The 13,893-nt window shown below is 44.7% G+C and overlaps 1 protein-coding gene across 4 annotated transcripts in view; it reads left to right on the top strand.

Annotated features, from left to right (window-relative positions):
• The window catches only part of pomt2 (protein-O-mannosyltransferase 2), a 181,322-nt gene that overhangs the window by 32,400 nt on the left and 135,029 nt on the right, over positions 1-13,893 (top strand). For all 4 annotated transcript variants that reach the window (XR_013500072.1, XR_013500073.1, XM_078234589.1 and 1 more), the window contains exons 4-5: positions 4,537-4,645; positions 6,777-6,885. Coding sequence is in view for 2 of the 4 variants with exons in the window: in XM_078234589.1 (XP_078090715.1) it covers positions 4,537-4,645; positions 6,777-6,885 (218 nt within the window). In the remaining 2 variants the exon portion in view is untranslated. The remainder of the gene's footprint in view (positions 1-4,536; positions 4,646-6,776; positions 6,886-13,893) is intronic.

Here is a 13,893-nt window from a genome sequence, read left to right as displayed (position 1 = left end):
TGTGAGAGGGAGGTTGTGCCTTACAAATTTGGTGGAGTTTTTTGAGGAAGTGACAAAAACGGTTGACGAAGGAAGGGCCGTGGATGTCGTCTATATGGATTTCAGTAAGGCATTTGACAAAGTCCCACATGGCAGGTTGGTTAAGAAGGTTAAGGCTCATGGGATACAAGGAGAAGTGGCGAGATGGGTGGAGAACTGGCTTGGCCATAGGAGACAGAGGGTAGTGGTCGAAGGGTCTTTTTCCGGCTGGAGGTCTGTGACCAGTGGTGTTCCGCAGGGCTCTGTACTGGGACCTCTGCTATTTGTGATATATATAAATTATTTGGAAGAAGGTGTAACTGGTGTAATCAGCAAGTTTGCGGATGACACGAAGATGGCTGGAATTGCGGATAGCGAAGAGCATTGTCGGGCAATACAGCAGGATATAGATAGGCTGGAAAATTGGGCGCAGAGGTGGCAGATGGAATTTAATCCGGATAAATGCGAAGTGATGCATTTTGGAAGAAATAATGTAGGGAGGAGTTATACAATAAATGGCAGAGTCATCAGGAGTATAGAAACACAGAGGGACCTAGGTGTGCAAGTCCACAAATCCTTGAAGGTGGCAACACAGGTGGAGAAGGTGGTGAAGAAGGCATATGGTATGCTTGCCTTTATAGGACGGGGTATAGAGTATAAAAGCTGGAGTCTGATGATGCAGCTGTATGGAACGCTGGTTAGGCCACATTTGGAGTACTGCGTCCAGTTCTGGTCGCCGCACTACCAGAAGGACGTGGAGGCATTGGAGAGAGTGCAGAGAAGGTTTACCAGGATGTTGCCTGGTATGGAGGGTCTTAGCTATGAGGAGAGATTGGGTAGACTGGGGTTGTTCTCCTTGGAAAGACGGAGAATGAGGGGAGATCTAATAGAGGTGTACAAGATTATGAAGGGTATAGATAGGGTGAACAGTGGGAAGCTTTTTCCCAGGTCGGAGGTGACGATCACGAGGGGTCACGGGCTCAAGCTGAGAGGGGCGAAGTATAACTCAGACATCAGAGGGACGTTTTTTTACACAGAGGGTGGTGGGGGCCTGGAATGCGCTGCCAAGTAGGGTGGTGGAGGCAGGCACGCTGACATCGTTTAAGACTTACCTGGATAGTCACATGAGCAGCCTGGGAATGGAGGGATACAAACGATTGGTCTAGTTGGACCAAGGAGCGGCACAGGCTTGGAGGGCCGAAGGGCCTGTTTCCTGTGCTGTACTGTTCTTTGTTCTTTTTGTTCTTTAAACTTTAAATATGTGACTATGGGTGAATTTAATCTGCATATAGATTGGGAGAGTCAAATTAGTCACAGTACAATAGAGGAGGAATTTCTAGTGTCTATACAGGATGGTTTTCTGGACCAATATGTTGAGGAACCAACAAGGGAACAGGCCATCTTGGACTGGGTGTTGTGCAATGAGAAAGGATTAGTTGGCAATCTAACGAGAGAACCCTTGGGGACAAGTAACCATAATATGATAGAATTATCTATCAATGTGGATAGTGATGTAGCTGATTTTAAGATCAGGGTTCTCAATCTCAATAAAGATCACTATGATGGTATGAGACATGAATTAGCTGTGATAGACTTGGAAACATTACTGAAAGGAAAGACAGTGGACAGGCAATGGCAGGCATTTAAGGAACAAATAGGTGAACTCCAGAAGTTGTTTATTCCTGTTTGGTGCAAGAGTGCTAAGGGAACTGTGGTCAAACCATGCATTACAAGGGAAATTAGAGATCGCATCAGACTGAAAGAACAAGCATACAAATTGGCAAGAAAATACAATAGACCTGAGGATTGGGAGCAGTTTAGAATTCAGCAAAGGAGGACCAAGGGATTGATTAAGAAAGGAATAATAGAGTATGGAAGAAAGTAAGCTAAAGGGAACATAAAAACTGACTGTAAAATTTTCTCTAGGTATGTGAAGAGAAAAAGATGGACAAAAACTAATGTAGCCCCTTAAATTCAGAAAGAGGAGAATTCATGACAGGGATCAGTGAATTGAATTTGTATTTGGCTTCTGTCTTAGAACATAGATAGAAAAGCTACCGCACAAACAGGCCCTTCGGCCCACAAGCTGGGCTGAACAATTTCCTTACCTTCTAGGCTCATCTATAACCCTCTATCTTACTAACCTCCATGAACCTATCCAAAAGTCTCTTAAAAGACTCAATCGAATCCGCTTCCTCCACCACTACCGGCAGCCGATTCCACGCATCCACCACCCTCTGAGTGAAAAACTTACCCCTAACATCTCCTCTATACCCACTCCCCAGCACCCTAAACCTGCGGCCTCTTGTGACAACCATTTCAGCCCTGGGTAAAAGCCTCTGAGAATCCACTCTATCAATACCTCTCAACATCTTATACACCTCTATCAGGTCACCTCTCATCCTTCGCCTCTTCACAAAGGAAGATAAGAACATAAGAACATAAGAAATAGGAGCAGGAGTAGGCCATCTGGCCCTTCGAGCCTGCCCCGCCATTCAACAAGATCATGGCTGATCTGAAGCGAATCAGTTCCACTTACCCGCCTGCTCCCCATAACCCCTAATTCCCTTATCGATCAGAAAACTATTTACCCGTGATTTAAACATATTCAACGAGGAAGCCTCCACCACTTCAATGGGCAGAGAATTCCAGAGATTCACTACCCTCTGAGAGAAGAAGTTCCCCCTCAACTCTGTTCTGAACCGGCCCCTCCTTATTTTGAGGCTGTGCCCTCTAGTTCTGGTTTCCCTTCTAAGTGGAAAGAATCTCTCCACCTCTACCCTATCCAGCCCCTTCATTATCTTATATGTCTCTATAAGATCACCCCTCATCCTTCTAAACTCCAACGAGTACAGACCCAATCTGTTTAATCTCTCCTCATAAGCTACACCCCTCATCTCCGGTATCAACCTGGTGAACCTTCTCTGCACTCCCTCCAAGGCCAATATATCCTTTCGCAAATAAGGGGACCAAAACTGCACACAGTACTCCAGTTGCGGCCTCACCAGTGCCTTGTACAGTTGCAGCAAGACCTCCCTGCTTTTATATTCTATCCCCCTCGCGATAAAGGCCAACATTCCATTCGCCTTCTTGATCACCTGCAGACTGAGTTTTTGCGATTCGTGCACAAGGACCCCCAGGTCCCTCTGCACAGTCGCACGATGTAATTTTTCTCCATTTAAATAATATTCCAATTTACTATTATTTCTTCCAAAGTGGATAACCTCACATTTGCTAACGTGAAGATCTGAATAATGTACCAGAAGTTCTGATGGGATTGAAGGTGGATAAATCTCCAGGTCCTGATGATCTTCCAGAGTACTTAAGGAAGTGGCCCTGAAAATAGTAGATCCATTGGTGGTAATTTTCCAAGATTCTTTGGACTCTGGACTGGTTCCTACAGATTGGAGGGTAGATAATGTAAGCCTGCTATTCAAAAAAAGGGAGGTAGAGAGAAAACAGAGAGCTGTAGACCAGTGAGCCTAATGTCAGTACTGGGGAAGTTGCTAGAGTCCATTATCAAGGATTTCATAACTCCGCATTTGGAAGACAGTGATATAATCAGACAAAGTCAGCATGGATTTACAAAAGGGAAATCATGCTTGACAAATCGATTGGAATTCTTTAAGGATGTAACTTGTAGAGTTGACCAAAGAGTGGATTTGTTTATTTAGACTTTCAGAAGGTTTTTGACAAGGTCTCACATAGCAGACTGCTATGTAAAGTTAAAGCACATGGGATTGTGGGTACTGTCTTGAGATGGATCGAAAGCTCGTTTAGCAGATAGAAAGCAACAGCCACTTTATTTACCTTAAACCCCATGTAAATTTGAACGTCTCTATTAAATAGCCTCTTAACCTTCTTTGTTCTTAAGGTGAAGAGCCTCAGGTTTTGCAGTCTCTCCACACAACTGAAGTCTCTAATCACTGATACTATTAGAAATCATAGAAACCCTATTCTCCTCTGCACCTTCTCTAAGCTTTTTACATTCATCGTAATACATTAACTGAGACCTCAGGGTTTTAAAGGTTTAGAATATTTTACTTTCATCCCACTTCAGGAGGTTGTAGATAGATTAGTTGCCTGAATGTTGCAATTTAATATGGTAAATATGAAGTAAAACTTGCTTGGATATATAACGGTGTTGGAAGTAATATGCTTAATGGAAAATACTCTAAACAGTGTAGATGAAACATGTTTGGATGAGCGCTTGAAATATCATAACATTCAAGGATATGGGACAAATGCAGGAAAATGGGATTAGCGTGCCTTTAGTGGTAATTATTGTCGGTGCAGACTCGACGAGTCGAAGGGCCTTTTTTGCTCTGTGTGAGTGCAAAGCTGACCATTTACATGCTCTCTGAAAAGTGTATATTACAGTTTATTGTGTTGAAAGGACATTCTCTTTAAATGTATGCATCAGTTGCTGTTCGTTCCACAGTTCAGTTGCTCTTTCTGCTTCTCTCATCCTAAATTGTTTTTGTTTTGTCTTGTGCTCTCCCCTTCCAATATCTGCAGCTCTGTGCAATCCTTGGGTCCTGCCTAGTTCCTTTTGCATATCTCATCATATTGGAGCTGTCTGGTTCACTTACTGCTGCACTGCTTGCTGCTGTCCTTCTTATCTTTGGTGAGTGTCTGACTGAAATTTGGCATTCTGCACAGTCCACAGCCATATAACTTTTCAAAAAATCTTGGTTGTACAGAGGTATGTGCTGTGACAAACGTATCTTTTATTTGATGTAATAAGCCAATAACATAGATCTTGGAAGTGTCTTAGACTTTCATCTTTCAAGCTTTTTTATCACTTGTCTGCATCTGAAACAGTGCTCAATATGGCTATGTTACTCATCTGATCCTATCTTGTTATTTACCGATGTTAAATCAGGAGGGGAGTTGACAGAAGATGCAGCATCAGTTTTGCAAAGGAATTTTGACAGACACAGTAAAATGAAGTACGTGCAAATAATTCTACCTGAAAGTGTGGCATTAAAATCGGGAATTGAATTATTAAAGGGCTATCACTGCAAGTGTTCCTTGAAGTGGTGTCCTGGGTCCAACCATCTTCAGCTGCTTCCATCAATGACCTTCCTCCCATCATAAGGTGAAAAGTGGAAATGTCTGTAGATTGCTGCATAACGGTCAGCACCATTCGTGACTCCTCAGATACTGAAGCAGTTTATAGTTCATAGCGATATGGTAACACAGTGGTTAGCATTGCTGCCTCACAGTGCCAGGGACCCAGATTCAATTCAGGCCTTGGGTCACTGTCTGTGTGGAGTTTGCACGCTCTCCCCGTGTTTGTGTGGGTTTCCTCCGGGTGCTCCGGTTCCCTTCCACAGTCCAAGATGTGTAAAGTAAGAAGTCTCACAACAACAGGTTAAAGTCCAACAGGTTTATTTGATAGTAGGAGCTTTCGGAGTGCTGCTCCTTCATCAGAGTTGGTTCAGACTTGATGAACCAAATGGTCTCCTACACTGTTGTGACTGTGTTCAAATGCAGCAACACCTGGACAATATTCAAGTAATATTCATGCCACACAATGCCAGGTAATGACCATTCCTAACAAGAAAAGATCTAACCATTGCCCCTTGACATTCAATGGCATTTCCAACACTTAATCCCTCACTATCGACATCCTGGGGTTACCATTGACCATAAACTGAACTAGACTAGCTACACAAATACTGTGGCTACAAGAGTAGGTCACAGGCTAGAAATTCTCCTGATCCTCTTCTACCCCGCCCTCACCCCAAAAAGAATGTCCACCATCTATAAGGCACAAGTCAGGAATGTGATGGAATACTTTCCACTTGCCTGGATGAGTGCAGCTCCAACAACACTCAAGAAGCTTGACAGCATCCAGTCTCCTTGATTGCTACCCTTCAACAAACATTCAATCCCTCCATCACAGATGAAAATGGCAGCTGTGTATACCATTTACAAGATGCATTGCAGGAACTCATCAAGGTTCATTAGGCCACAACTTCCAAACCCATGACCACTACCATCTAGAAGGGCAAGAGCAGCAGATACCTGGGAACATCACTGCCTGGAACTTCTGCTCCAAGTCACTCACCATTATGACTTGGAAATATTTCACCATTCCTTCACTGGGTCAAAATCCTGAAATTCCCTCCCTAACAGCACTGTGGGTGTACCTGCACCTCTGGGATTGCAGCAGTCCAAGAAGGCAGTTCACCACCACCTTCTGAGAGGCAACTTGGATGGGCAAGAAATGCTGGCCTAGCCAGTGCCACCCACATCCTGTAAATGAATTTTAAAAAGGGAAAGAAAGGAACCTTAAAAAAAGAATGAAAACATTGCTTTCAGCACTTAATGCTTTTTGGTACTTTAATATGTAAAATCTTTTTTTTAAAATAACTGTCAGTTACCCCATCTGATAGCTCGACATTTAATTTAGCCTGATTATCCGTAGCCAAAAAATGAGGATGGAGGGGTTGCTGCTCGAGTCCCGTAGCAGTGATGCAGAACTGATCTTGTGAAGTGCTTGATCCTGGATGGTGTCGAGCTACTCCTCCTTTGTTGTTGTATTAAGTAATAATCTCGACTTGAACCTTTATAAAAATGGTGAAGGGATTTTGTGGAGTTGGTCATTGCGGTGTATCTAGTTTTTGCCCTGGTCCTGTAGCCATGGTGTTCCTGCAGCTGTTCCAGTTCAGCTTGTTATCAGTGATTTGGCATGTCTTTCTATTGGCAGGTACTGGATGTATTATTGTAACATGTTTTTCTGTTCACAGACACTGGATGTATTACCATTTCTCAGTATATCTTGTTGGATCCAATCCTGATGTTTTTTATTCTGGGAGCAGTGCTGAGCATGTTCAGATTCGATGCCATGAGGGACAGGTAAAAGGATGAGAATTTTTAAGTTGAGGATTTGCTTTACCGGGAAATGTTGCAGATCAACAAGCACAGGAGCGATCAGTGAACAGGACTTGCTCCAAGTTGGAACAGTTTAGAGTTTATGGAGGGTTGAAGATGGGAGTCTCGCTAGGAGAGCATTGGAATAGTTTAGTATCAAGGTAACAAGGGCATGGATAGAGGTTTCAACAGGAAATTAGCTGAGACAGGGATGGATTTGGTTGATACGATGGCAGTGTTCAGATCCAGGTCAGAAACTCCAAGGTTTTTTATTCAAGTTAGCCCAGACCCTAAGTTTTGCATTTGATTTTGGCATGGGTGAGCATAAGGTGTTTCACTCCAGGTATGATTCAAGTGGCCCACTCGGAAGCATTTATCAAACAAAGTTTATTGAAGAACACAGTTAAAATAGAAATATAGAAACATAGAAAACTACAGCACAAAACAGGCCCTTCGGCCCCACAAGTTGTGCCGAACATATCCCTACCTTTTAGGCCTACCTATAACCCTCCATCCTATTAAGTCCCATGTACTCATCCAGGAGTCTCTTAAAAGACCCATTGAGTTTGCCTCCACCACCACTGACGGCAGCCGATTCCACTCGCCCACCACCCTCTGTGTGAAAAACTTTCCCCTAACATCTCCCCTGTACCTACACCCTAGCACCTTAAACCTGTGTCCTCTCATAGCAGCCATTTCCACCCTGGGAAAAAGCCTCTGAGAGTCCACCCGATCTATGCCTCTCAACATCTTATACACCTCTATTAGGTCTCCTCTCATCCTACGTCTCTCCAAGGAGAAAAGACCGAGCTCCTTCAGCCTATCCTCATAAGGCATGCCACTCAATCCAGGCAACATCCTTGTAAATATCCTCTGCACCCTTTCAATCTTTTCCACATCCTTCTTATAGTGAGGCGACCAGAACTGAGCACAGTACTCCAAGTGGGGTCTGACGAGGGTCTTATATAGCTGCATCATTATCCCCGGACTCCTAAACTCAATCCCTCGATTGATAAAGGCCAGCACACCATACGCCTTCTTAACCACCTCCTCCACCTGCGGGGCCGATTTTAGAGTCCTATGGACCCGGACCCCAAGGTCCTTCTGATCCTCTACCGTACTAAGAGTCTTTCCCTTTATATTGTACTCCTTCATCCCATTTGACCTGCCAAAATGGACCACTACGCATTTATCTGGGTTGAAGTCCATCTGCCACTTCTCCGCCCAGTCTTGCATCCTATCTATGTCCCTCTGTAACTTCTGACATCCCTCCAGACTATCCACAACCCCACCAACCTTCGTGTCGTCAGCAAACTTACCAACCCATCCCTCCACTTCCTCATCCAGGTCATTTATGAAAATGACAACCAGCAAGGGTCCCTGGGGCACACCACTGGTGACCGACCTCCAATTAGAAAAAGACCCATCTATACACACTCTCTGCCTGCTTTGGGCAAGCACAGTAAGAAGTCTCACAACACCAGGTTAAAGTCCAACAGGTTTATTTGGTAGCAAATACCATAAGCTTTTGGAGCACTGCTCCTTCGTCAGATGGAGTGGATATCTGCTCTCAAACAGTGCACAGACACAGAAATCAAGTTACAGAATACTAATTAGAATGCGAATCTCTAAAGCCAGCCAGGTCTTAAAGGTACAGACAATGTGGGTGGAGGGAGCATTCAACACAGGTTAAAGAGATGTGTATTGTCTCCAGACAGAACTCTCTGTTTGAGAGCAGATATCCACTCCATCTGACGAAGGAGCAGTGCTCCGAAAGCTTATGGTATTTGCTACCAAATAAACCTGTTGGACTTTAACCTGGTGTTGTGAGACTTCTTACTGTGCTTACCCCAGTCCAACGCCGGCATCTCCACATCATGACTATCCTTTGGGCAAGCCAGTTCTGGATCCACAGGGCACCAGCCCCTTGGATCCCATGCCCTCTTACTTTTACTAGAAGCCTTACATGGGGGACCTTATCGAACGCCTGGCTAAAATCCATATAAACCACATCTACCGCTTTCCCTTCGTCAATGTGTTTAGTCACATTTTCGAAGAACTCCACCAGGCTCGTAAGGCACGATTTGCCTTTGACAAAGCCATGCTGAGTATTCTTGAGCATACTAAACCTCTCTAAATGCTCATAAATCTTATCCCTCAGGATCTTCTCCATCAGCTTACCAACCACTGAGGTTAGACTCACCGGTCGGTAATTTCCTGGGCTATCCCTATTCCCTTCTTGAAAATAGGAACCACATCCGCAATCCTCCGGCACCTCTCCCGTCTCCATCGACGACGCAAAGATCATCGCCAGAGGCTCTGCAATCTCTTCCCTCGCCTCCCACAGTAACCTGGGGTACATCCCATCCGGACCTGGCGACTTATCTATCTTGATGCCATTCAAAGATTCCGGCACAACCTCTTTGTTAAAGTCCACATACTCAATCTTTTCAGTCCATTGCAAGCCCACAGTACATCCACCCATGTCCTTCTCCTCTGTGAAAACCGAGGCAAAAATATACAAAAAGAATTAGCATAAATTTTATCATTGCGAAATTTAAACATCACATAGTATAATTCCTAACAGCTAGCTATCTCTGTTGTTCCAAGTTAAACACCGCCCCACAGTGATGCACCCTTTTTCAGATTTGGCACAAAAACAAGTATGCTCACGTGATGCTGGATTTGCAGCTTTTTAACACCTGCTGAATGTTGGATCAATTCTCTGAACTCCCCAGTCTTGGAACTTTAAGAATGCCTCTACAGAGAGAGACAGAAAGACACTGCCTTCTTCCACCAGCTCCTGGCAGCAACTGAAATGAAACTAAAAACTTGGAATGCTCTGTTTTTTTTTTAAAAAGCCGTCCCTCGGCATATCACCTGACCTGTCAATCATCCTCAATCAAGCTCCACTCAGCAATCCCAAGGAACGCTGAAAAACCACAGGACCCTGCGTTACTTCAGATTAAAATCAGCATGATGTCCATTATATTGCTTCAGTGACAATTGGAGGACACCGGTTGCAGACAACACAGTGCTGACCATTTCCTGCAGAGAAACATGATTAAAATAAATTCTTAAAAGGCACAGTCCCGTCACCGAAGTGGAAGTAGATGAACTTTATAATGGTGCAGTTACATAGTTGAAAGCTAAACTTGGGGATAAGTAAGACACCAAGGTTACAAATAGTTTTGAGACGATTTATATTATAAGAACATAAGAAATAGGAGCAGGAGTAGGCCATCTAGCCCCTCGAGCCTGCCCCGCCATTCAATAAGATCATGGCTGATCTGACGTGGATCAGTACCACTTACCCGCCTGATCCCCATAACCCTTAATTCCCTTACCGATCAGGAATCCATCCATCCGCGCTTTAAACATATTCAGCGAGGTAGCCTCCACCACCTCAGTGGGCAGAGAATTCCAGAGATTCACCACCCTCTGGGAGAAGAAGTTCCTCCTCAACTCTGTCTTAAACCGACCCCCCTTTATTTTGAGGCTGTGTCCTCTAGTTTTAACTTCCTTACTAAGTGGAAAGAATCTCTCCGCCTCCACCCTATCCAGCCCCCGCATTATCTTATAAGTCTCCATAAGATCCCCCCTCATCCTTCTAAACTCCAACGAGTACAAACCCAATCTCCTCAGCCTCTCCTCATAATCCAAACCCCTCATCTCCGGTATCAACCTGGTGAACCTTCTCTGCACTCCCTCCAATGCCAATATATCCTTCCTCATATAAGGGGACCAATACTGCACACAGTATTCCAGCTGCGGCCTCACCAATGCCCTGTACAGGTGCATCAAGACATCCCTGCTTTTATATTCTATCCCCCTCGCGATATAGGCCAACATCCCATTTGCCTTCTTGATCACCTGTTGTACCTGCAGACTGGGCTTTTGCGTCTCATGCACAAGGACCCCCAGGTCCCTTTGCACGGTAGCATGTTTTAATTTGTTTCCATTGAGATAGTAATCGCATTTGTTATTATTTCCTCCAAAGTGTATAACCTCGCATTTCTCAACGTTATACTCCATTTGCCATATCCTCGCCCACTCACTCAGCCTGTCCAAATCTCTCTGCAGATCTTCTCCGTCCTCCACACGATTCACTTTTCCACTTATCTTTGTGTCGTCTGCAAACTTCGTTAGCCTACACTCCGTCCCCTCCTCCAGATCATCTATATAAATGGTAAACAGTTGCGGCCCGAGTACCGATCCCTGCGGCACGCCACTAGTTACCTTCCTCCAACCGGAAAAACACCCATTTATTCCGACTCTTTGCTTCCTGTCGGATAGCCAGTCCCCAATCCACTTTAACACACTACCCCCAACTCCGTGTGCCCTAATCTTCTTCAGCAGCCTTTTATGGGGTACCTTATCAAACGCCTTTTGGAAATCCAAAAACACCGCATCCACCGGTTCTCCTCCATCAACCGCCCTAGTCACATCTTCATAAAAATCCAACATGTTCGTCAAGCACGACTTTCCCCTCATGAATCCATGCTGCGTCTGATTGATCGAACCATTTCTATCCAGATGCCCTGCTATCTCCTCTTTAATAATGGATTCCAGCATTTTCCCTACTACAGACGTTAAGCTGACCGGCCTATAGTTACGGCCTATAGTTACCCGCCTTTTGTCTCCTTCCTTTTTTAAACAGTGGCGTAACATTAGCCGTTTTCCAATCAACCGGCACTACCCCAGAATGCAACGAGTTTTGATAAATAATCACTAACGCATCCACTATTACCTCTGACATTTCTTTCAATACCCTGGGATGCATTCCATCCGGACCCGGGGACTTGTCCACCTTCAGTCCCATTAGTCTACCCAGCACTGCCTCTCTGGTAACATTAATCGTATTAAGTATTTCTCCTGCTGCCAACCCTCTATCGTTAATATTTGGCAAACTATTTGCGTCCTCCACCGTGAAGACCGACACAAAAAACTTATTTAAAGACTCAGCCATATCCTCATTTCCCACTATTAACTCCCCCCTCTCGTCCTCCAAGGGTCCAACATTCACTCTAGCCACTCTATTCCTTTTTATATATTTATAAAAACTTTTACTATCATTTTTTATATTAATTGCTAGCCTAGCTTCATAGTCTATCCTTCCTTTCTTTATCGCTTTCTTAGTCTCTCTTTGTTGTTTCTTAAATTTTTCCCAATCACTTGTTTCTCCACTATTTTTGGCCACTCTGTACGCAGCTGTTTTTATTTTAATACTCTCCTTTATTTCCTTCGTTATCCACGGCTGGTTCTCCCTTTTCTTACAATCCTTGTTTTTTGCTGGAATATATTTTTGCTGAGAACTGAAAAGGATCTCCTTAAAAATCCTCCACTGTTCCTCAGCTATCCTACCTGCCAGCCTGCTCTCCCAGTCTACCTTAGCCAATTCATCCCTCATCCTATCATATTTCCCTCTGTTCAAACAGAGGACACTGGTTTGGGACCAAACTTTCTCCTCTTCCATCTGAATCAGAAAGAAGGCATATGGTATGCTTGCCTTTATAGGACGGGGTATAGAGTATAAAAGCTGGAGTCTGATGATGCAGCTGTATAGAACGCTGGTTAGGCCACATTTGGAGTACTGCATCCAGTTCTGGTCGCCGCACTACCAGAAGGACGTGGAGGCATTGGAGAGAGTGCAGAGAAGGTTTACCAGGATGTTGCCTGGTATGGAGGGTCTTAGCTATGAGGAGAGATTGGGTAGACTGGGGTTGTTCTCCTTGGAAAGACGGAGAATGAGGGGAGATCTAATAGAGGTGTACAAGATTATGAAGGGTATAGATAGGGTGAACAGTGGGAAGCTTTTTCCCAGGTCGGAGGTGACGATCACGAGGGGTCACGGGCTCAAGCTGAGAGGGGCGAAGTATAACTCAGACATCAGAGGGACGTTTTTTACACAGAGGGTGGTGGGGGCCTGGAATGCGCTGCCAAGTAGGGTGGTGGAGGCAGGCACGCTGACATCGTTTAAGACTTACCTGGATAGTCACATGAGCAGCCTGGGAATGGAGGGATACAAACGATTGGTCTAGTTGGACCAAGGAGCGGCACAGGCTTGGAGGGCCGAAGGGCCTGTTTCCTGTGCTGTACTGTTCTTTGTACAGGCCCTTCGGCCCTCGATGTTGTGCCAACCTGTGAAACCAATCTAAAGCCTATCTAACCTACGCTATTCCAAAATCATCCATATGTTTATCCAATGACCATTTAAATGCCCTTAACGTTGGCGAGTCCACTACTACTGCTGCAGGCAGGGCATTCCACGCCCTTACTACTCTCTGAGTGAAGAACCTACCTCTGACATCTGTCCTATATCTATCACCCCTCGATTTAAAGCTATGTCCCCTCGTGCTAGCTATCACCATCCGAGGAAAAAGGCTCTCACTATCCACCTTGTCTAATCCTCTGATCATCTTGTATGCCTCTATTAAGTCACCTCTTAACCTTCTTCTCTCTAATGAAAACAGCCTCAAGTCCCTCAGCCTTTCCTCATAAGACCTTCCCACCATACCAGGCAACATCCTGGTAAATCTCCTCTGCACCCTTTCCAATGCTTCCACATCCTTTCTATAATGCAGCGACCAGAACTGTACGCAATACTCCAAGTGTGGCCGCACCAGAGTTTTGTACAGCTGCAACATGACTTCATGGCTCCGAAACTCAATCCCTCTACCAATAAAAGCTAACACACAGTACGCCTTCTTAACAAACCTATCAGTCTAGGTGCCAACTTTCAGGGATCTATGCACATGGACACCGAGATCTCTGCTCATCCACACTACCAAGTATCTTACCATTAGCCCAGTACTCTGTATTCCTGTTACTCCTTCCAAAGTGAATCACTTTGCACTTTTCCACATTAAACTCCATTTGCCACCTCTCAGCCCAGCTATGCAGATTATCTATGTCCCTCTGTAACCTGCAACATCCTTCCATACTGTCCACAACTCCACCGACTTTAGTGTCATCTGCAAATTTACTAACCCA

Source organism: Mustelus asterias, chromosome 18, assembly GCF_964213995.1.
Source record: "Mustelus asterias chromosome 18, sMusAst1.hap1.1, whole genome shotgun sequence".
In the NCBI taxonomy this organism is placed as follows: Eukaryota; Metazoa; Chordata; class Chondrichthyes; order Carcharhiniformes; family Triakidae; genus Mustelus; species Mustelus asterias.
The sequence above is the reverse complement of the archived record's forward strand: the minus strand, read 5'-3'. Positions and strand labels throughout refer to the sequence as shown.